Source organism: Agelaius tricolor, unplaced genomic scaffold, assembly GCF_023055355.1.
Source record: "Agelaius tricolor isolate 1412-34295 unplaced genomic scaffold, bAgeTri1.0.p SCAF_8, whole genome shotgun sequence".
Lineage (NCBI taxonomy): Eukaryota > Metazoa > Chordata > Aves > Passeriformes > Icteridae > Agelaius > Agelaius tricolor.
In genome coordinates, this window is record NW_027269268.1 from 2,858,025 (window position 1) to 2,880,819 (window position 22,795).

Genomic DNA, 22,795 nt, shown 5'->3' on the forward strand with positions numbered 1-22,795 from the left:
GCTGAAAAGCAGAGAAGGAAAACAGATTGTTCCAACTTTCTCCCAGAGTGAAGGCATTTTTTTACAGCAGGCAGGGCTGGGCCTGTGTGCTCACACACAAGAAAAATGAAATACTTTGTTGCCTTCTGGAAAAGCCAGAATTGTGCAATCCTGCTCTTTATTGCATCTGTCGATCGTTATAATTCCTGTCAGCCCTTCGTTTGTGGAAACAGCCGAGTCCCAGGTCATCAGATAACTTTTCTGATGGGATTATTTTGATACTTGTATTTACTGAGGTATGTAAAGACCTTTCCCTTTTTCCCCTAGGATTGTGTAATGTCAAATTAGCTGCATATTCTTTATTGTTTTATGGTTTAAGTATAGCTCTGTGTGATTTTGTACAGGGGAGGGCAGGAACTGGATTTACAGCTTCTCTCTTCAATAAGTTTCTAGTCAGTTGAAACGCTGCCAGCTTCAGGAAAACAGCTCCAGGTTTGCCCTTTATGAGGGAAAAAAAATAATATGCAGGCACTCTGTGCCTGTGGGGTTTTTGGGTGATCTTCCTGCTGAAATTCTTCTGTTCTGTAGTAGAGGTCATTCCAGGATTACAATAACTTCTTCTTTTTGTTGAAATTTCTTTGGTCAAAAGCGAAACTGCAGATAAATGTGGTGTTTGGGCTAATTTAGTGTTTTCCAGGCTGGAAGATTGAGGTGGTTTTGCCGTGGCTGTGACGGTGTGTTGTTTTTCTGACAACTGACTCCTCTAAATTCAGAGCAAAATCCATAGGTAAATCTGGGAAATGGAAAAATAGCAGGAACTTTTATGTTCCTGTCAGTCCTAATTGGCTTAGGAAACAGGAATCAGTGAGGGGAAATGTGCTTCTTTCTCTTTCTGGCATGTTCACGGTAGGTCAGAAGAATTATAGGAGTATATCTTAATCATCTGTGGGAGCGCTTATGAGTTGGGAATGCTGTGGTGACATTTCTTGGACACTTGGGAAAAATGTCCTTTATAGTTCAGTCTCTGTTATGGCATAAAAGCCTTTCCAGACCAGTCTGAAACTTTCTCCTTGTCTCTGTATTGAAATTTACACAATGAAAGTTTCCTGACCCTGCTGAATCAGCAGGAAGTCTGGCTGATTTCTGCTTGCTGAGATTTCCACAGTTCTGCCCTTCTCTCCTAAGGTCAAATTTTGTACCTGGTTATCAAAACTGTTGATGTGGTGCTTGGATTTGCCAGTGGGTTCAGGTGTAAATGTTGTGTGTGAGTACAATTCCCGTGGTTTTTTGGGCTCAGAAGGCCCAAAAGGGGTGCAGTAGGTGGGTGGCTGTCCCCTGCAGCCCTGTTTGCTGGCTTTCCCTGGTGTTAAATGCCTCACTGTGTCTTGTCACCTGTCACACAAGCCTGGGCACAGTGCTGCTGTACCTGCCCTGTCCCAGGATGGCACAGGGGTGACCTGAAACTGTCCTGCCAAGTCACTGAGGAGCAGCTGAGTGACAGCTGAGTGATTTAGGGCCATAAAGCCCAGGCTGCTGACAGCCCTTTTCTCATTCCAAGCCACCCAGGCACTCTGAGCACAGGAATGGGAGCCAGTAGGTGGCAGTTTGTGACCACACATGGGAACACAAGGTTCGTTTGGGGGGATTTTTGTGTTTTGTGTTAATTAGTTGTTGGTTTGTTGGTGGGGGTTCTTTCCTTTTTCTTTATTTTTAGTTTTTAGTTGTACATTTAATTTCGGTAGTGCAAGAGTTATCGAGGTGCTTGTAAGTTACTGGTAATAATGGCAGTGATAACTTCCAGGAGTTGGGAAAGGCCTGATGGAGTGTGCAACAACGTAGTGAGGTTCTGCAATGAGTTATTACTGCACAGCAACCGAGTGCCTCATGTTCAAACAGAAAAGAGACAGGCCCTTCTCCAAGGCAGGTGTGCTCCAGAGACATCCCACTGTTTTCCACTGGATGTCAGTGTGACAGGGAGGAGAGGATGTGTGTTCCCTGCAGTTTTAGCTCCCAGTGCCAAGAGCGGCTCCACTCCATCAGCAGAGAGGAGATCTTCCAAAGGAAGAGGAAGAGAGGGCACAATTCCCTCTGTTTATTTCCCTCTTTGATCCTTGTTTACTCAGGAAAAAGAGCTCTTCCTCTTTTCTTCTCATGTGACCTGAATAAACTGGTGAGGAATATTCACCTTGGCTGCTGAGAAGTACTCCTGACAAGATGGGTTTTGTCCCTTTCCAAGTTCTCATTTTCATTATGCATCATGGTCTGCCCCTGGTCCTCCTTCAGAGACTGTCTGGCTTCTCCCTTTCTCTTCTGTCTCAGTTTCTCTTCCCTTTTCCTTTCCCTCCTGCTGTCTGTTGTTCTTCCCTCTCACCATCCTCCTGATTATTTTTCCTATTCCCTTTGCTACTCCCTCCACCTTGTGTTTGTTTTTTCTCTGGACCCTTTCTCCCTGTGCTGCAAAGGAAAAAATAATTTTTGTGGCTATTTTGATAGCAAGGAGTTGAACATTGCCTTCACCAGGCCCTGCATTTTACTATGGAGGCTGAATCCACTCTCCTTGTCTGGTTTGACACCATTCAGACAGAGAAAATTTCATGTGCACACTGCAGACTGAGCAGAGTCAGCCTTTCCAGTTCCCTACATTGAACAAAGAAAGTAATTTTGAACAATTAAAGATAATATAAGCTGTATTTTGCTGATATGTAGCAGGACCAGAGAACATAGTGACCTTTTTGTTCTTTTGTAATTTCTTTTCCCCTTTAAATTTCTGTAGTTGTGAAGGTGTTGGAGATTCCACAGTGTGTGGCAATAAAAACACAGTTCCATTATCTCAGTTTACAGCTTTCAGGGGCACCCAGCTGTGAGCAATGCAGCCTTACAGGTACATCCATGACCATTTCTCTCTTTTCCCTTCCAAGATAGATATGTCTGTGTGTCCCAAACTACTCAAGCAGCTTCCTTCCTACTCAGGGAAGCAGCTGTCTGGTTCTCCTTCACCTTTGATTGTTCTGGAAGAACTCCCTCGGGGCAGTTGCTGCTGAAGTTTAGGAAGAAAAGGGATTTTTATTACTATAGGCACAAAAATTGGCACTGAGGGGTGGTGAAGGCAGCTGGGTGTCTCTGCTCTGTCCCTGCAAGGAGCTCCTGGAGGTGGGAAGAGCAGGATTTCAGAGCACAGGGAGCATCCCTTTCTGTCTCTGTGTATGGCCTCACAAGGGAGCACTGTTCAATAGGCTTCAAAGTGCTGCAGGCCTGGCACAGCCGTGGCTGTGGCCACATGTAATATAGCCTGTAGCTCTTTAAAGAGGATTAGCCTCAGATCAGGGACAGCATTCATTGCTGGGTTTCCTGTAAAGCAGAATATGCTAATGAAATGGAAATGTCTACAGCAAACATTGCATAATATGGGCAACCTCAGAACTGAGCACTGTGTCTTGATAGCTCTGCTGGGAGCCAAACTTTCATATTCTGGTTGTTGTTTCGAGAAAAACTGAAGTTTATGGTATCACCACAAGCTCTCTGTAATAAATCAAGATCTGGTTTGCAGTTTTACAAGCAAAGTTAAAAAGATGGCAGCAAGCACTTGAAGGTAACTTTTCAGACATTGTTTTGCTTTGATTGATGATGTAGTTCTCCAACAGAGACAAAACCCAGCACAGCTTAAAATGTCTTCATTTGGGTTTTCTGCAGCAGGGATGGGCTTTGTTTGATCCTGTGTTCTCTTCCCATCTGCCCATCATTGCTTTAAACACCATTTTTGGGTTTACAGGAGTTTCAACAGTTTCAGTTTCAGATGTTGTGAAGGGTTTCATTTACAGATATCATGGACATCTCTCAGAAAAATCATTTCAGTGGGATGAAATTTGAGGCTTCACAGGGAATTTCTGCCCCTGATCCAAAGCTGCCTCTGTGCCTGCCCTTGGAAGTGTTCAGAACTGCTGGGGTGATTCCCTGCTGGCACAAGGAATTCCTGTGAGCTCCGTGTGTGTGTCTGTGGGGTTTGGTGCCACCAGCACCAAATCTAAACCACACAGTGATGGACATTAAATACCCCGATGGGCCCTTCTGCCTTTGTGCACTTGAAGTGCCTCATCCCAGCCTACTGGGGCATAAAAGTGCAAAGAAAGCCTTTGGGAAGAGGCTACTTCTGGCTGCACTTCCCAAACGTGCACTTTCATTCCTCAGATGCTTTTTCCACCTGTGCGCCTCCATATCTCAGGATTTTCTTGGTCTGGGATTTGTTGGTTTTTGTCATTTTATTTTGCTGTTTGGAAGGTTTGGGTTTTTTTTCTGCAGACATGGAGGGTGGTGATACATATTCATGAAAGAGAAGTCTTTCCAGCCCCTGCCTGCTCTGACAAAGACTTAGCTGTTTCACACAGCAAGCTGACTGGAATTGTGTGGGGCCTGCCTGACCAGATTAGAGCAAACAGGCAGCTTATTCCTCCAGTCATCAGGCCTCCCCTTCCTAACAATTTCCCCAATTGTCATTTTGACAAGGCTGTCATTAGGTGATGGCTTCTTTTGGCCATTTTCAGATAAAGATAATTTCCTTGACTTCCATTTTATTTGACAACAAGTAGTTTGGGAGAGAAAGGAAGTGCTTCAGTAGTTTATGGATTAAGGGTTTGTCACTTCAAAGGCATCTTTGATCTAAAAATATGTGCTGTACCAAATTCATTATGCCTTTTTTTCTTTTTCTTTTTTTTTTTTTTAGAACTTTTTAATTTATTGATCTGCCCCTCAATTATTCCCTTTTTTTTTTTCTACATCCCCCAGTAGTACTTGGGACAGCAGTGATGAGGGGGAAAGAACGCAAGTGGCCTCTCTGAAAAGTCATGACCAGGGCGAAACAACAGGTGCTTTTGTTCCATACTCTGCTTTTAGCCAGAGGTCCTGCCTGCTCCTGCCATGGCAGCTCCATTCAAATCTGGGAGACAGAGAGTGAGCCTCACATTTTGGGTCACTCCTGTGCTACAACTGGCCTGAAACCATGGCTCTGCTGCAGGCTGGAGATGGAGTTTTGACTCCCTGGTGCCCCTCTGGCCACTTCTCCATGTGCTGAGTAGTTGCTGTGTGGCTTTGGCTCTGTTCTGTGGCTGTGCTGCACCAAGGAATCCCAAACCTCATTCTGACAAACAAAACTGGAAAGGTTTTTCTCCCCAGGATGTTTTTTTGTAGCTGAAATGCTCTTCCACAAAGCTCTGAGCTCTGGAGCAGGCAGGTGCAGTGGCCATCGAGTGTGTCGTTCCCCAGAGCCCATCCACCCAAGGAGGGGATGGGAAACCCCTTTGGAGAGGATTTGGAAACCCTTCTGGGTCCCTTCCAGCTCTCTGCAGGGAAAGGAGCCGTGGTGGGGGTGTGAATATGGATCAGGAGTGGGGCTTTTCCTGCCTTAGCTGTGTCAGGCACTGGGCTTCACTTTCACCACTCTGCTTTTTAGGACCCACAAATCTCCATCCTTGGCTGCAGCAGTGGAAATCCATGACAGTAGCCCATTGTCCCAGCCCCACACAGCCTTAGGTGGGGCTGGGATCTGCCATGTGTTAATATTAATATCTCTTCTACCTAATTATCTCAGCTTTTCCTGCAGTGTTACCTCTGCACTAGAGCAGCCAGCAAAGCACCTCCTTGCTGCTGGAGGCTGCTCCTGATCCCATTTCCAAACAGAAGCACTTCTGCTTCAGCTCTGCCTGGGGAAGTTGTGCAGGGGCAGGCTTCTTTTTTTCTTCTTCTTCTTTTTTTTTCTTCTCTCCCCTTTTGCCTGCTAATTGGCTGAGACCACCAGAATTTGGAGGACACAGATGTCACTGATAGTTTGCCTAGGGAGCACATTCATGCCCATCTGTTGCAGTCTAGAAGGCTGTTCATATATCCACAAGGCCTTCATTTAATTCTTGTCAGAAAGTAATGTAAATCCAGTTTACCTCAGAGGTCACAGCCAAGATTTATGCCAATGAGCCCCCTGCAATTTACACACACTGTAGTTGTATAGGATGAAAAGAAACCCTTTCATGTTGGTGCATATTAACAAGAAAGCTTGCCTTAGGAGAGGCTTTTTGATTGAGATTCTTCCTTATTTTAATACAGCCAGTTGGGATAGCCAGCTTTACCAAAAGAAAACATCTAATCTTTAAGCCAGAGAAGTAAACTAGCTAACTAACTGAATAAAGCCCCAGCAAATCTATTTATTTTTTTAAAACCATCTTCCTGCAAAGAAGGGTAAATGCTCTAGGAAAACACAAGCATGTGTGCACTGAAAGGTTCAGGGAAACTGAATTTGCCTTCTGTGGAGATGATATTAATTCAATTATTGAAACCTTTGCTAAGTTATCAAGAGAATGGGGTTTTTTCTTTTTTTTTTTTTTTCCTGTTTTAGTTTTTAATCCCTCAAGCAGCCAAATCCAAAAATGAAGCTGAGCCTGTTATTTTTGTCAGGAGTGGCAGGAAGGGCTCCAGAAGGCTCGTGCACAAATCCATGGGAGGGAGAGCAGCCAAGGGTGCTGTGTGGTGTGCATGCTCCCCCTTACCTGCTGCAGGTCAAAACACCAACCCAAATGTTCCACTGGTCTCCCAAGGACAACCTCCTGCAGTTATTTCAGTCTCCCTACAGAAAGCAGAGGGAGATGAAATGCCAGAATACAGAGTGAAGGTGAGACTGTAGCTCCAACATATCTGTGTTGTGATTTCACCCCTTGCCTTTATTTAGCAGAGGACTCTAATGAGCTTCCCTGAAAATGAGTGTGGCTTCATAATCTCAGAGTGGAAAGGCAACAGCACACCAAATTAGGCTGAAGGGAAAAGCTGGCAGTGCAAGTGGTGCAGGTACTGAATTGAAAATGAGCTGTTGGAAAAGAAACGCTCTGAAGCACTTTGGTTATTAAAATTGCTCATAGGAGCAGGCAGGGGAGAGCAGGGTACAAAGATGGATCAGGATGTGCCAGCCTGATTGCAAAAGGGTTTCAGAGTTGGGCACCTCATTTTCTTCGGGCTCAGTGTATCTTGAGAGTGTTTCTTTCATTTATCCTTTTCCTCCTCCCTCTTCTCTAGTTTGCCTGGCCCACATATTTTACCTTTGCAATGATTTAGGCATGAAGATCAGTGTGGTTTGCACGGTGTCATAATGACCAGAGTGGTTTGGGATTAGGAGGCAGGAGAGCAAGGCAGTGCCATGAAAGAAGGGCTCACATTCCAAGTTCCAGCGTAACTTAAAATAATTAAAATGTTTATTTGAAAGTCAAAACAGCCTCAGCCATAAATAACTATCCATTCCTCAATTGATTGTGTGGAGTCCTGACCGAGAGCTCTGGGAATAAGGTTTATTTGCTCCCTGTTGGGATTAATCCATAAATGTAGTCTCCACATGGAACTCATCAGGTCTTTGCTTCCTCTTCATTAGTCTCCCTGGAGCTAGAGGGTACCCTGAATAAGATGAAAATTAGGATAATATATTTTCAGAGAGAAAAGGCCTGGCGATCTCTAATTTGTGTTTCAGGACCATAATGCTGCGGAAAATTTCCCAAATGATGTTGTCTGAGAAACCAGCGCTTGTTATCCTTGCTGCATTTGAAGTTTGAGTGCAGCAATTACATCTTCTTTTTCTTAAAGCCTCCAGAGCTAATTGCAGTCTTAAACCGCCTAGATTGACTCCCAGGCTTCCTTCTACCCATGGCAGAACTTAAAATTCCTTTCTCTTGACAGATCTTTTGGTCTTCTAGCCCAAGGGCTCTGAAATGTCACAGTATGGCCCATTTCTTATTAAAGAGATCATTTCTCTGTGTCCCACCCAATCTTTCCTTCCATCCCTCTTGTTCTGAGCCCCAGACCCAATTAGGGGGAACCACAGAAATGTATTTTCTCATCCCCTGAGACCTTTGTAATAATTTTTTCATCATATTTGATGCAAGGAATTATTTTAATCCAGACTCCAGTCAGAAATGGCACTGATTATTTTTTTTTCTCATCCTTTCTGTTTTAGTGTCTTAACAATTATATCAAGCATTTAAAAGCTGGTTTTGCCTCAAACAGGAGTAAAGCAGCTCTCTTGTCACCAAGAAATGCGTAAATCCTCAATCCAATGCAAAATTGTTTTTTATTATGTGTTTTCAAAGAGCATTTTTAAGTACGTGCTTAAAAAACATTTTTGCCCGGCAGTTTTGCAGCATGTCAGGCTGCAATTTTCACCACTTCAAAACCATCTCCTTAAAGTGCCACTTGTTAGGATTCAAGGGAACTCTGAGAAAGCTGATTAGCAACCATTGAGAGGCTTCTAAAGGCCTCCAGAAGTTTTTGCTGTTCTGCTCTTGGGCTTTAGGCTCAGGTCCTGTGTTTCCCCAGGAAAGCTGCGTGCCTGGTTATTCCCCCCTCCCAGCTGTCACTCAACGCCACAGCTGTCACAAAGCACAACTAGCAAAGTGGCATCTGTGTGAAGGGTGCTGATGTGCTTTAGGGCTCCGTGGTTCATCTTAAGCTGATTTTATGATGCGAGTCATTGTCCCCAGTGATGGGTCTCAAAAGGCTCTCTACCTCCTGAGCACTAATGTACAGTTTACTGCACTTCTCTCTGTGCTCCCAGCACTTCGGTGCTGCTGCTGTAAATCATTATTTTATTACTCTATGTCCTTGCTGTTTATTCAATTCCTTGGAAAAATGTACTTGAAGAGAAATCCCTGGCTTGCTGACATGTGTGGATCAGTGTCAGGGACCTGGCAGTCTCCTGGTGAGTTAAATCCTCCCAATCCAAGGAAGCCAAGTGCTGTACTTCCACACTAATTTGAGCTTCCCTGCTAAGCCCTGGCAGCTCTTTGTGAGAATGGCAGCCTGTGTGGCTCACAAAGCCACAGGGCCCTCCTGCCTGCAGTAAAGACCCAAGGAAGGCTGGGCTTTTAAGGTCTGGGCTGTAGCACAGAGAAGTGGAACACGTCCACGAGCTCCCTTGGATGCTCCTGGAGCCATGGTATTTTTTGTAAAGGGAAATAACCCAGTGTTTGCTTGCTTTAGTGCACCTTCACAGCAAATGGTGCTTATGAGCATTTATTTACAGGCTGTGAGGTTGCAGCTGAGCACAGGCTTTCTCCAGTGTGCTTCTGCACACTCCTGAAGCAGTTTCCAGGCTCTCAGGACTGCTGTCCACAGCAGATCCAAAGCAGGTGTGTGTGTGCTTGGGAGTCACTGGAGTAGCTCCCTGGAAAATGAGATTTTTGAGAAATCAATTACACAAAGGAACGGAGTCCGGGCCAGATGGCAGGGATGCTTCATCCCAACCTGGGAGGTACTCCTGGGACAGCTGCACACTCCTTCCCACAGGGCTGGGTAATCAGATAAATCAATTAGCAGATGTCAGTGCAGTTAGCAGAGCAAGCCACGCTGGCATAGGTGTGTTAGTGTGACCACACTTTTTCCTGATGGATACCCAGCAACAGGATAAGACCTGGCAGGGTGGAGCAGAGGACTCTGCTTTCTGGCTGTTGTTCCTGGGCTCAGAGATGTGTCCCTGACAGATCCTTAGGGAGAGAGCACCTTTGTGAACTGGGATGTGGACTTGCACTATTGTTGTGCCCCTTTTTAAGATTCATCTTTGCCAGGGACAGGTAATTCAGCCCCATCTCCTGGGTGGGCTTTGGACCATGCTGGGTTCCGTTCCTGGTGCATCCACAGGGATGTGCTCCCAGCACCCAGCCACGCTCAGCTGGCTCCAACCCTGCAGAGAGTGGCTCTTACTTGGGGCTAAAAAGATGGGCAAGGCTTTTAGGTTTTCCTTCTGCTTTTATCCATGGCTCTGCCTCTGGCTGATCTCTTACTTGCTCCTCAGCTTCTCTTAGGTGCTCATGCTCCTTCCCTTGGTCTCCCTTTCACAGCTACTTTTTAAATTCTTTCTTTCTGTGACATTTGCATCTGCAGAGGCAGTCAGAGCCCCAGTGAGGAGCTCCTGCCTCCAGGCTCTTTGCTCTGAATCCCATGGTTTGCCCTGCTCCACTTGCCCTCCATGGCAGACTCTCTGATCCTCTCTGCTTTCACATGAGTGCCTCTCTTTTGCCCTCTGCTTTTCAGTCTGGCAGCTTGCTCCTGCTCAGTGCCCTTGAGATCACGGCCTATCTGCCACCAGCTCCAGCATCCTGCTATCCCAGAGCCACAGCAAAAAGGGGAAAAAAACTGCCTGGAAACATTTTAGCTACTAAAATGTGAGTGGTTTCCAGCCAGCAGAGCAAACTGTGCCTGTGTGTGCGTTGTCCTTTGCATTCCCCCCTTCACTGCCATAGCGTTTTCCCAGTTTTAGATGTATTTTCACTGAGGCTGCTCCTGACTGTATTGGTTCAGGCTGCAGGAACAGTTTTCTAAATCGATGGGGGAAAAAAACCCCAAACCCTAAATATTTATCTTGTGCTTAATTTTTGAAAGCTGCCTGAGCATTCTGGCAGGTACTGAGCCAGATACCCGTCATGGGAATATACCCGTCGTCGGAATGGTGGGGATTTCCTGCATCACCACTGGCAACGTCCTAAGCACCTGGAGGACCACATTCACCCACGGGGTGGCATCCCACGGTGAAAGAGAAGGTCTCTATGGTCTGGGGAATGCACGCAGCACGCTCCTTTCTGCCATTCCATCCCAGTTAGCCCGAGCCTCCCAGGTGCAGAGGGCTTTGGCACAGCCCCGCCAGTCACTTCCCTGCTCGGGATGTCATTGTTTCACTGATGAGCCCGTCATGGCTCCACTGACGAGCCTGTCCTCTCTCCCTGGCACTCAGAGATGCTCCCCTCACACTGTCCCCGGGAGCCTGCAGTGATCTCACACACTCCTCTAATAAAGTCTTCTGAGCCTGCCACGTATTTTCCTCTATTTTCCCCTATTATCTCCCCCTGCTTGAGCCTTTCGGATAATTGATGTTGCTTTAGTTAATCATTTTCCCCCTCCTTTGTCTGCCAGGTACCTCGGCCTCGAAGGGATCCTTTTCACGGGGATCTCCTGAGTAATTGATCACCGCGGAGCCGGGGCATTCATGAGCGGGCAGAGCGCCGTGGCCGCGCTGCTGCAGCAGTGCCAGCGGGCCCTGGACACCGAGCTCCTGCCCCGGGCACCGGGAGAGGCGGAGCAGCGGGAATACTGGCGGTGCCAAGGTGAGCTCTCCCCAGGGGAGGCGGCAGCGCCCGGCCGGCGCTCAGCCCTGCCCTATTTTTCGTCTCCGTGAGTGTCAAGAGATGCCTGGATTTCAGGGCCGTGAATGGGATGCAGGCAGGGAAAGAAGTGCACTTTGTTGCAGTGAATTGCTGTCAGTTCTAATTTTAGGCTTCAGTAAACATGAGGCTGTAAGGAACAGTTTAGTTTGGGAAGAACAATGACCAAAAGTTTGCTGATGCACATAAATTTCAGTTATTAAAAAGAAAAAAAAGAAGAGAGACAGAAAAGGAAAAAAAAAGGATGCAACTTCTGAATAAGGGCACATATTTCCTCTCCTTTCATAGGACCTGGGGGAGGGCCCTCTGGATTTGTCAGTTTCTCCTCATATATTAAAGAGCTCATTGCCTGAGTCTTTATCTTGTAAAATGTGTGTGACCTCTATAAGTGGTGTCCAAGGGGCAAAAAAAAAAAAAAACTAAAAAAAACCAAAACCCCCAAAAAAAACCCTAAAAAAAAAACAAACCCTTTGCAAATATGCCTCTTGAAAGGAAAATCCATACTGGCTAAACGCTGGAATAGATAACCAGGAAAGGAAGCGGCGTTTAGCGAGGGCTAAATAAATAATTAAAAGGGCTCCTCATTTGTTTGAATGCTGGCGTTACCTGCTGAAAACCAGCAGCAATTTTGGTACGGCCGCGAAGGGAGGATTTATCATTTCTCCAGTCCAGCGGAATTAAGGTTTCCCTTTGCGTGCCGTGCCACATCTGCGGCGCTGCCCGTTCCCCAGTTCGGTGTTAATAATGTTTCGTTTTCGCCGTGCTTGAGTGGCTCGGCCCAAACGTTAATGTGATCCTTAAAGCCCTTTGTTTGTCCCGGGGCGCGGAGCCGTTGAGAAGATGTTTTTCCGACCATCCTTGTTCTTGCTGGGAGGTCAGCTGCCTTTTCCTGAAGCACCTAAGTCTGTTTGCGCTGGAGGGTGGCGTGGAGGTTTCTGTTATGGATACTGGAAGATTTTTCTCTCCTCTTCTTTTGTTTCCAACAAAGGGCACTTTGTTTCCTCGTCGCAAATTCTTTTAAGTTTTATTGTGGCTCCGCAGAATAGGCTCTTGAACCCCTAATCAGGTAGCGCTTTTTTTTTCCCCCTCCTCCTCCTCCCTCCTTTTCTCCTATTAAATACCACAAAGTATGAGAAATAATCAGTTTAGTTCCAGATAAGGTGAATCAGTGCCCTTATAATCACTCGATTGGACACGGTCCTTCAGGTAAACTGCTTCAGGAAATGGGCCATCAGAGCCTCGAGTGCTGCTCGGGCTTTTCCAGGGCCCTGTTCCCATCAGCTGGAAGGAAAATACCCAGCAGCGGGGTGGTGACAGCGACATTAATAACTGCTGGGGCTCGGCGGCTCTCGGCTTCGGGGGGACCCTCCCTGTGCTGGGGCCGAGGGGCTTTCCTGGCCCCCCTCTCCTCCCGGGGCTGCCTTTGTTCCTGTTCCCCCCGGCTTTCCCAGGCCTGCAGCAGGAAGGACTGAAGGCCAAATCCATAAAAATGGTGGGGAGAGGAGGAGCACATCTTGGTCTCACTTTAGAGGGCAGAACGGGTGTTGGGTCTGGATCTTTTCTTTATTTCTTCTTTAGGCTAGAAATCATTGCAGTGCACTTCTGTGACCATTCAGCCTTGGTTAATGTATGAGTTTAAATTGCCAGCAGTGAGAACAGCTCTCTGTTATGAGGGCAAACTCTTGTCCTTGGAGCTGGATCTTCCTTGGGAAAAGACTCAGGCAGTTCAGTCCCTTCTACATGGTAGATAAGTCCCTCTGTCCAACAATTTGTTCCTTGTGATGAGGTGAATATCCTCGTGCTGAGGTGGATATTTCTGCTCCTGCACTGATTTTCCAGTGTGAGGGTGGGAGCAGGGCCTCCTCTCCCCATCAACCCTGGCACTTGGCCACCTTGCCTCAGTGTTCAGGGCTAAGCCCCTTAGGCACCACTTCAGGAGGATAAGGAAATTGGGCTTTAATTTAAGCCAGGATGTGTAACAGGAAGATTTCCAAACCCCACATTTCCTTGGGATGGCAACAAGTGAGAAAACATGGGCTGGAAAAAGTGGAAAGTTTGTAAACTTGACTTTTTGGGGGTGGGCCATAAATGTCCAACTTGCTGTTTCTTCCCAGGAAAGCCATACCTGTGAATGTGCTGCAGTCCAAGCCTGTAATATCCTTTTGATGAAGCTCATTTTCTACAGTCCCTGCATAAAGGATTGATTAAAAAATCTGTAGCAATGCATTTATTGTGTTGCCTCGTTAAAGCAGCGATGCTCTCTGAGCAGGGGTTTTTTTGGGGGATTAATAGCCAGAAGGGGCCAGATCTGCAGCTGATGATCACCATTAACCCCATCTGGTCAATAATCTTTGTTAATCCACTTTTATTGGCCAGAGAGGCTGCCCAGCCGAGTGGTTAGCACAGCACAGCACATCCACATCACCCCTGCTGCAAGGAAAATGAAATGGGAAAGGAAAATGGGCTGTGGATGAAAGGAAGGGACAGATCCAAGCCCAAATCTCTGGCTCTGTGCTCCTAGCAGTTGCTTCCTTAGTTGGATCAGGTTGGAGATCCACCCAAAGCTGATGGAGTGGCTTAGGACCTATATGGAGAGTGAGCAGGAAGGGACAAATTGCCCAAGAGCTTGTGCTTACTATTCATTATAACCCTTTAGATTTCTGTCTGGTTGCCATCTACGGTCCAAGTTTATCTCCCAGTTTGGAAGTGGCTTTCCAGGATGGCTCTGCCACTGTCACCTGAGCAAGGGGGACGGATCTTCTGTGCCATTGACCCCATTGTTCTCTCCTCACACAGGGGAACAGGTTCCCTCCTGCCTCCTTCGGAGCAGCTCTTCACGCCCAGGCAGCCACCAGCCGGCAGGACTTCCTGCTAAAAGCCTTTTTAATGGCTGGAGGTTCCCATTTCCCTGGAGGGCAGTGCAGCCAAGGGGAACTGAGAGCAGGCCAGCTCCCCTGCCCTCCCCACCAGGCTGAGAGCTCTTGGGAGCAACTCGGAGAAGCCTTTTGGAGGGGCTGCCGTGGCTGAACCTGCTGCAATAGCCTCACCTGCTCTTTGACCCTTTCAGCTCTGCTTCCTGAGGAGCTGAGGAGCCTGCTGGAGGAGGCAAAAGAAATGAAGTGGCCCTTTGTGCCGGAGAGATGGCAGTACAAACAAGAGCTGGGCCCAGAAGACAAAACAAACCTGCAAGATATGATCAGCGCCAGGCTGCCTGACTTGCTGGTATGAAGTTCAACACAGCTGTGGTGCTCGGGGGCTTTCACAGGGCACTTCTGGGTATTGTCTCCACTAAGGCGATGCTTCCCTCTTCCCTGAAGAGCTGGCATTATAACAACACTAAAATGTTCACATAGTGTTTTTTTAAAAAACCCACTAATTTGACAAGAATGCTGTGCTTTGTTTAATTCTACTCTACAAGTTGGTAGTGAGGATCACCCACTTTAGCAGGGCTTGCACAACTCCTCACCTGCTCTTCTTCCAATAAAATTACCTGGCAGAATCCCTTTGAGGACCAAAGCCGGCCAAAACCTAGGCAGGATAGGCAAGGATTCAATGTGATTTCTCCTGTGAGAAATTCCTCCTGTGTAAGGAGCTGCAGAATCCCAAAGGTCCTTGGGGATCCCATCCCTTAAGGTGATGAGTTTGAGCTCAAAGACTAGAAAGTAGCAAGAAATTGCTTTTCTGATTTTTCTGGAGGCACGTCAGGCATGTGGCAAATAGAGGACACCTTTTTCCCATGGTAAGTGCAATATCTGGGCTAAGGGCTATCCCTTTGCCAGAACAGTAATAAAGGTGAGGTTTGTGAATTTTGTAGGGGGTGTTTTTTGTTCCTGAAGCCAGCACTATCCCATTCCTGCCTGTTGTTAAACTCCAAGGTGGCCAGGAGGTCTCACCTGCCCCGGAGAGTCCTGCCTCAGTGAGGCCAGCAGCTTTTCTTTGGGAACAGCTTTGATTCCTTGTGGAGCAGTGAGAAGCTCAGCAAAGCCACTGCAGGGCTGGGAAGTGGCAGCCCCAGCATCCCCAGGTCCCGGCGGGGCTCCTGGATTTCCCCAGGGAGGGAGGGCGGGGAGTGGCTGCTCGCTCTCGGGTATTTGTTTTCTCCCTCCCTTTGGTGTGTGTGGCCTCAGACAGAAATTTATGGCGGAGGTTGACCTCCTTTACAATCCCAGCTCAGCTCCCTGTAACTTGGGAGCGTTTGTGAGCTCCCTCCCGGGATAAACACCTGCAGCCAGCTCCCCGAGAGACCTGGCTAGATGGGAGATTAATGTGGCTCTAATAGTGGGGCAGTGTTTGCTGCATTATGCCCTCTCCCCAGGTAGATGGGTCTTTTCTGGGATGATACCAATTATTTATTGCTGAAACATCTGTTGATAACTGCAGCTGCCCTTGTTAAACAAAGCCTATCGTGGGGTCAGGGACTATAGGGACCTCAAATCCTCCTCCGTGCTAGTTTTGGGCTATTCACCCACACCCCCTGAAGTCCATTGGCTGCCGTTGTCTCCAGTGTTTCATCCTGTGGTGGAAAATACTTTGTAAACGTTGTGCTGCCTTTGCCCATGTGCTTTGAAGTATTATTTCATCTTCATCGGTAATTTATATTCCAGCGCCATTGTACCATGGGAAAAAGGGAAAACCTTTTTTGTTTTCCATTTAATTGTAGATAGACTGACATTTTGACCTGTATTATTAGTATTAGTCAGGAAAAGGGATTTTTTTTCCCCTTCATCCATTCCTTCTCCCCTCTCTTTTTTATTTTAAATAAAATTTCAAGGCAGAGCAAAGGCTGCCTCAGTTCTTTGAATAAAAAGCTGGGGGGGAAATGAGGCTGAAGAGAAGTGATTACAGTGTGATGAGGAAAGATAAAAGTCTGAGCAACTTTTTTTTCTTCTTTTTTTTTTTTGGCATGAGGGACAGAAGGATAATTTAATTCCCCAAAGGACACCAAAAAAAAATTTAGCCTATATCGATTTATTGTTCGGAAAAAGAAAAGAAAAAAACCCTTTAAAATTTTTCCCTCTCTGTTTATTTTAATTTGCCATGCTTAGAATAAGTTCATAAACCGTGATTCATTACATTTAAGAAGTGCTTTGAGATGGGTGAATGGAAGGCGCTTCATTACCATAACACACTGGCGGCGCTGCAGCAGGCAGATCTGGCTGCGCCGCTCTCCCGAGGATGGCTCGCTCTGGGAGGGGGCTCAAAAGCTCCATGAGACCGGCACAGGGAGTAAGAGGATTAGGCTGCGGCTTCAAGGCTTTGCCTCGGCGTTCTCCAGCTTTTAAAAAAAGTGGGACCCGCCTTGCCGGCTCGTCAGGAAGGTAGAGCCACCTTCTTCTCCTTCCTCTTTGCTGGGGGATGCTCAGTGCCCCTCTGCATCCCAGAGAAGGTGCACTGTTTGGTTTGAATTTTGGTTTGTTTTTTTTTTTTTTTCCTTTTTCCTGCCGGGATTCACCACCCAAAGGCCACAGCAGTTCGACAAGCTCAACATGCTGAAGTTTTCCACGTTTTCTTATCAGGTTCCAGCCAGCGAACCAAGCCCTTCCTGCAGCCCCCATGGTGGGAATCTAAGGCCCAAAAGGTGATAGCCAGCATCTCTACCCAAAGCCAAAACTGGCAAACACTGGGATTTTATATTTTTAACAAGGCAAAGCAAAGTCAGAATTGTCACAGCGTCCTTGCTGGCAGGGATCAAGAAGGAGGGATTATTTTTCCTCCCTGAATACCAGGTGTGCTGTGGGGTTCGGAAAGGGGCTGCAGATCCCTAAGGGAGGCTGCCAGGGCTGCCCTTCCTGCAGGTCTTGGCTTTCCCAAGAGATGGAATTAGCCTAATGCTCGGTGAGCAGCCAATAGAGGGCAACATGCCCATGTCCACGGAAGCTTTGATCCCAAAAAACCTGCTGTGCCTTCAGCTGAAGGATGATTCTCTGCACACAGAGAGTTCTCTTGTGGGATGATTCATGCTACATTAATATTTTAAGGGTTTTTTTCTTCCTTTTTGGTTCTTTTTACCCGTTTTCAAATCCACAGTGGTGATGTGGGGTTTGCTTCATTTTTATCACACCTATCAGTAATTCCTGCCTCCAGTCATGGCGCAGGATCTGCTGGGATGGGCACGATGGGAATACAAAAGGAAAAGCCTTCAGGAGTGGGGCTGCTCTGGTCCTTCTGCAGAGAGCTGTGCAGGCTGGCTCCATGCTCCCTGCTGTGAGTGGGGGAGCTCGGATCCTGGCCCTGCTGGCACTAGGATCTCCTGGAATTTAATGGGAATATTGAAAAGAGTGGAAAATAAGGCCCTGCAGCCCTTGGCTAATTAGGTGCTGATGGATTGCCATTAGGGAGCCCATTCCAAGGGACTGTGCCCTAACTGTGGGTGTGTGTGTGGCACTGAGGAGCTGAGAGCCTTTGGAAAAATAACTAAAGCTGGGGGCTGAGGATTTCGTTTTCTCCTCCTCCTAACGGTGGGTGTGGTAAGAGGAGAATTAAAGCCCTAAATCGTAGCCCTGGGATCTCGGTGGTTGAGGCTGACCTTTTGCTACCTGCCTCCTTTAGAGCTCTTCTTGGGTGATCCCAGTGAAACGGAGAGTGATGTGAGGGATGAATTCCAGCCGGGAATCGGGAATCGCGGCACCCCAGCCTCCTAGGGGCTTTGTAAGTGAGAAGTGTTAGAGATGAGGTGCAGGCAGGAGAGCTTCAGCTCCCGGGGGTGGCTGCCATGGTGCTGCAGAGCACTCCGCCTTCTGCTGCCTGAGTGGCAAAACTACAGCAGAAATTTGTAGACCATAATTTATTTTTTTTAAAAAAGGGAAGCTGGATCCTGGGTTTGTGTAGGGATATCACTTCACTTTGCTCATGGGTAGGATTTACTCCTGCCAGAGGCAGCTTCTTGGAGTATTACAACTTTAAATGTGTTTCCTTGAGTGGATTGATGTTTTGAGGGAAGAAGAATGCTTTTGATTCAAGGAAGTTTCTCATATTTTTAGATGTTGATAATGGTCTTGCAGTTGCTCCCTTAGAGGGGTTCTGTCTCTGGTGTTGCTGTATTTAAGTATTAAAATATCTCCTTCTAATGTGCCGCAATAGTTTATAAATGGTCCAGAACAAACCAGAGCCACAAAACGATTGTGGCACCTCTGTATCTTTGGTACTAATCAAGAGCAGGAACCCTGCATGTGACCACGGTCCCCCAAATCCCTGCTGCCCTGTTGGATCTGAGGCCCAAAGGAACACCCCTTCAAGCAGCTCCCTGGGCACTTTAAGAGTTCTCCTTCTGTCCTCATCACAAGACGCTGCTGTTCTTTTTCCTTGAGGGAATCAGGAGTTATTCCCAGTCTTGAAGCAAGGTAAGGTTGGTTGTAAAAGCTGCCCCAGTCTGTGGTGTTTTGAACTGCCCCTAATGGACCTAATGCTGCTGCCTTTGAATTCCCAACTCTCCTCTGCCTGCAGGATGAATAACTTGAGATAATTAACAGGTTCAGGGCAGGGCAGAATTCTTCTCTGCTCTGAGCCAAGAGGGAAGTGTCCAGGAGCTGCCTGGACTCTTCAGTCTGCAGCAATCCAGTGTGTGGCTGTCCCGTGTGTCAGCCTGCACCTCCAGCCACGCTTTCTCCTGCCATCCTCGGCCTGGTGGGAGGCTTAATTCCCTGCTGCTTGGGGAGATGGCCCTGATTGCTAGCTGAAAGGCAGGGATTGATAGAGCAGTCCCACTCGGTGACAGCAGCTTTGGTCTTTGGGAAGGACGACGGGGTAAGAAGGGGAACGGCTCCAGCCCCATCCATCGGCGCTGTGGCTCTGTGTTTAATCTGACAGGGGAAAGAAAACCGGGCAATTTGTTAGGGTTCAGTGGAGTGCTAACTAGGAGCAGCTCCTGGGAGAGGACTGAAGCACCTGGAAGTACATGTGTGCCTCTGACTCTCCTGCCTTGTGCATGGAATTAGAAATTCTTTGCTGGCTGCTCTCAGTTTTGTAGCTTTTTAAAAAGGTTTTAAAGCTTGGCTGCTGTCACAAGTGGAACTAGGACTGAACTGGTCTGAGATGAGTGGGTATCAGCAAACACAGGAGTCCAGAGCACCCACAAAACTGTGAGGATGCTGAAAATGGAATCTTTCTTTCCCCTGCTTTTAATCACGCTGTTTGTAGAGGCGTTTTTCCAAAGGGGATCCTCCTGAGCCCGCAGGCTATGGAGGAGGGCTTGCCTCTGGGATCTTGGCTTTATAAAGAGGGCCGAGAGAGTGGATTAAATCAATATTTCATTTATTTGGGCTTGTAATTCCTCTTACATCAGCTGCCACATAAAGATTTCCCCCTATTTCCTTCCCCTCCTCCTCATCCTCATTTACTATGCACCAATAATTTCCCTTTGACGCTTTCCTGCCCGTCCTAGTGCCAGATGGCCCCGGTTCTGAGCTTCTCCCCTCTCTTGGGAGCGGCCCCCATTGTCAATGCGGAGGAGGCGTCGTGGCTTTGAACCCAAAGCCGGGACCCAAACTTCAGGAGGAGCCGTGCGAGCCGCACACCCTCCCGCTCAGCGCCATCAAGGCGAAACCCCCTCGCTAAAGGCTGCTTTGCATTTCCCCCAATGGTCCCTGTATAGAAATCTGGAGCAAATTTAATTCCCCCGCCACCTGATTCCACTTCCCAGCCGCGGCCAGCTTCCCTTTGTGTCATAAACTCAATTAGGCAGATCCATTTCACGTCGCGGGCACAGATGTGAAAACAAAGTGGGAGCGTACCTCGCTCTTTCCCCCTCTCTCTCTCTCTTTATCTAAAGCGACAGAGAAAGTGAGTAAATCTGCCTGGTTCTGCTTGGGATGGAGCAGGCTAGGCATCCCGGGAGCCAGAGGGGTTTCCCAGGCTGTGGGGGCCGCTGTCCCGGCTGGAGGTGCGCTGGAGGTGCTGAGGAATTCTGCAGCCACACGAGCTGGCAGGCAATGAAAGGAGCGGGGCTTCACTCCTCGCTGTCCCGCTCGGCACGGGGAGGGGACATCGCTGACACGGAGCCGTGGCGCTGTGTGCCACACAGCATGCCTCCCAAAAAAAAAAAAAAAAAAAAAAAAAAAAAAGGAAAAAAAGTAGCCTCGTTTCTCCCCCTGGCTTGACTTTTCTACATTTTGCGTCCATTTGGGTTTTTGAGAGGGACACAAGAGGTTTCGGCATTGAGCGGGGAGTTAAATTATGCAGCTGCAAGACTGCCAAGCCCTTCAGAATAGGATGCTTCGTTTAGATTTTCCACAATGCTATTGAAGTGCTTATTTTCCTCCTGAAGAGACACAAACAGATGCAAACTTCTGTAAACACTTTAGAAATGAATTCAGTGAGTTTGGCCTCTCAGCAGTGCTCAATAGCTGACAGAAAAATGTCTAATTAGTGCAAGTGGAAATAATAGGGCCACTTGGATTCCTTCCATCCTCCTCCAAGTCTACTTTTCCTAGGAACTCAAAGGCCCTTTTGTTTGGTAGGTCACCCTCTCTCAGGCTTTTGTGCTCCGATCTATTAAAGGAAGAAGGGGAGGAAAAAAAATAGATTAGGCGATGCTCTGTGCTTAAATATATGGCCTGTTGATGAGCATTTGGAATGGCTGGTTCGCAGTGTCAGTTTACAGGTGCTTGGAGAGGGGGATTCCTCCATTGTTGGCCGGAGTTGTGCCTGCCGTAGCTTCAGGAATGCTTTTCAAGTGACATCCTCTTAGAAAATCCAACTCGGAATGAGGAAAGGGAAAAAAAAAAAAGAGAAAAATGAAAAAAAGTAAATTTGTGCAAGTCTGCCTTGTTGAAGTGCCATGCCCATAGCAGGCCATGCCCAGTATGGGAAGGGACAGGCTTTTGGCAAAAAAGTCCCCAATTCTGCACCTGTGATGAGGCCCTTGTGTGTTCCGTGGCTGTCTTTGCTGGCCTCCTGTCCTGCTAACAGCAAGGATCTCAGGAATTCTGACAATTCCCCATGTAAGTGCTGCTGTGGGCATCCAGGAGAGTCCATAGGCACTTAGGGGTCATTAAGGATGGCCTGCAGGGGAAAAGCATTGGATTCCCGGCCTGTTTGCCTGTTTGTGGTGTACAGAGGAGTGGGTGGCCTGAGCTCCAAGTGGGACAATGCATACAGTGACCATTTCCAGCCTTCCCAGTCTTACCTCCCCCCTTTGCTGCTGGACATGACTTAAATCCATCAGCAGACCACCAAATTCTGCAGTTCCAAATATCAGGAAATTAAAAAACATAATAAATCCACAATTACATCTACAACTCTAACAGAATAAACAGCTGGCACCTCCCTATCCTAAACATGAAAATAGGGTGAGGAACAGGGTTGGTGAAGCTGAACACATTTTCCAGCACTCCCGAGGCTGCCTGTGGATATATATTTTTTTTATTTTTATTTTTTTTTCCAGGCTTTTCTGAAGGCCTCCATCGTGGTCCGGGACAGCAGCACGGCCACGGCCGTGGTGTTCCTGCTGGACCGCTTCCTGTACTGGCTGGACGCCTCCAGCCGGCTGCTGCGGCTGGCCAAGGGGCTGCACCGCCTGCATCCCGGCGCTCCCATCAGCCCGCAGCTGCTCATCCGCCAGGCTCGCCTCGCCGTCAACGCAGGTACCGCTCTCCTCAGCCCTGCCAGCTCCACCTGACTCGGGAGGTGACACTCGGTCCCCTCCCTGCCAGTGACACGCTGGCGGTGCCACCTCTGCGAGCGCGCTTCCCGCTGCCGGCCCCCTTGAGCCCTGGCCGGCTCCTCTCGGTAGCACAAAGGGGCCGGTGTGAAGGGTTTCGGAGCCAAAAGAGGGAGAGAAAGTTGTGAAAGGGTGTGGGAAATACTAATTGGGGCTTTTGTCCCTTAACAAATCTTCCCTGCTGGTTTCAAACGGGGATATCTGAATTGCTGTACTCCCGAGCAAGGGCCTTGAGAAAAGGAAATTAGAATCCTGGCATTTTTTCTACACTGTCCCAGCTGCTTTTTATTTTTCGATGGGGCCACTTGACTATGCCAGCAATGCAGGTTACAACTCCTCCAGGATAAAAAAGTAAAATTCCATCATTCCTGCAACATGGAGAGCACCTGAAGGATTTTTAACGCATCTTCCTGTGGCTCTGCTTTCCATGGAGAGACGTAAATGGGTTTCCAAAGCCCACGTTTCCTTGGGGCAGAATCCAGCAGCATTGCTGCTGAAGGAAGCAGGCTAGACTACTTTCTTCTGAGGAGTGGGAATAAGAGCTGGGAATCCCAACAATCTTCCAGGAATGTATGATGTATAAAATAAAAAAGATACATTCACAATTTTGTGTTACTGTGCAACCACATGTAACATTCATGTGTATATGGGGCACCTACATTTTTGGCTATGGACAGCAGCAATTCTATGTGCAGGTGATACCTGATAAGTAGTTTTATTCACCTCATGCCACAATACATGTTTATGTTCATTTTCAATATTTTTTTTCTTTGATTTTCAATCAGGGAAACTTTTAAAAGCTGAATATATCCTGAGCAGCCTGATTAATGACAACGGAGCAACAGGTATGTGTAAATTTATTTTCTAATTTCATACTTGCAATTTTGGTGTGATTCTTGATCCCAGTTATAACAGTTACACCTGCCAAAACCAACCCCAGTAATGACTCTTTACATCACACTTCTTTTTCCTTCACCATTCCCTC

General features: G+C 47.5%; 1 protein-coding gene across 1 annotated transcript in view; it reads left to right on the forward strand.

The window, feature by feature from the left end:
• ALPK1 (alpha kinase 1) overlaps positions 1 to 22,795 on the forward strand; it is a 33,149-nt gene that overhangs the window by 1,097 nt on the left and 9,257 nt on the right. Inside the window, exons 2-5 of the mRNA XM_071431321.1 lie at positions 10,906 to 11,096; positions 14,221 to 14,375; positions 21,535 to 21,733; positions 22,596 to 22,655. Coding sequence (XP_071287422.1) covers positions 10,979 to 11,096; positions 14,221 to 14,375; positions 21,535 to 21,733; positions 22,596 to 22,655 — 532 coding nt within the window. The 5' untranslated portion in view covers positions 10,906 to 10,978. The remainder of the gene's footprint in view (positions 1 to 10,905; positions 11,097 to 14,220; positions 14,376 to 21,534; positions 21,734 to 22,595; positions 22,656 to 22,795) is intronic.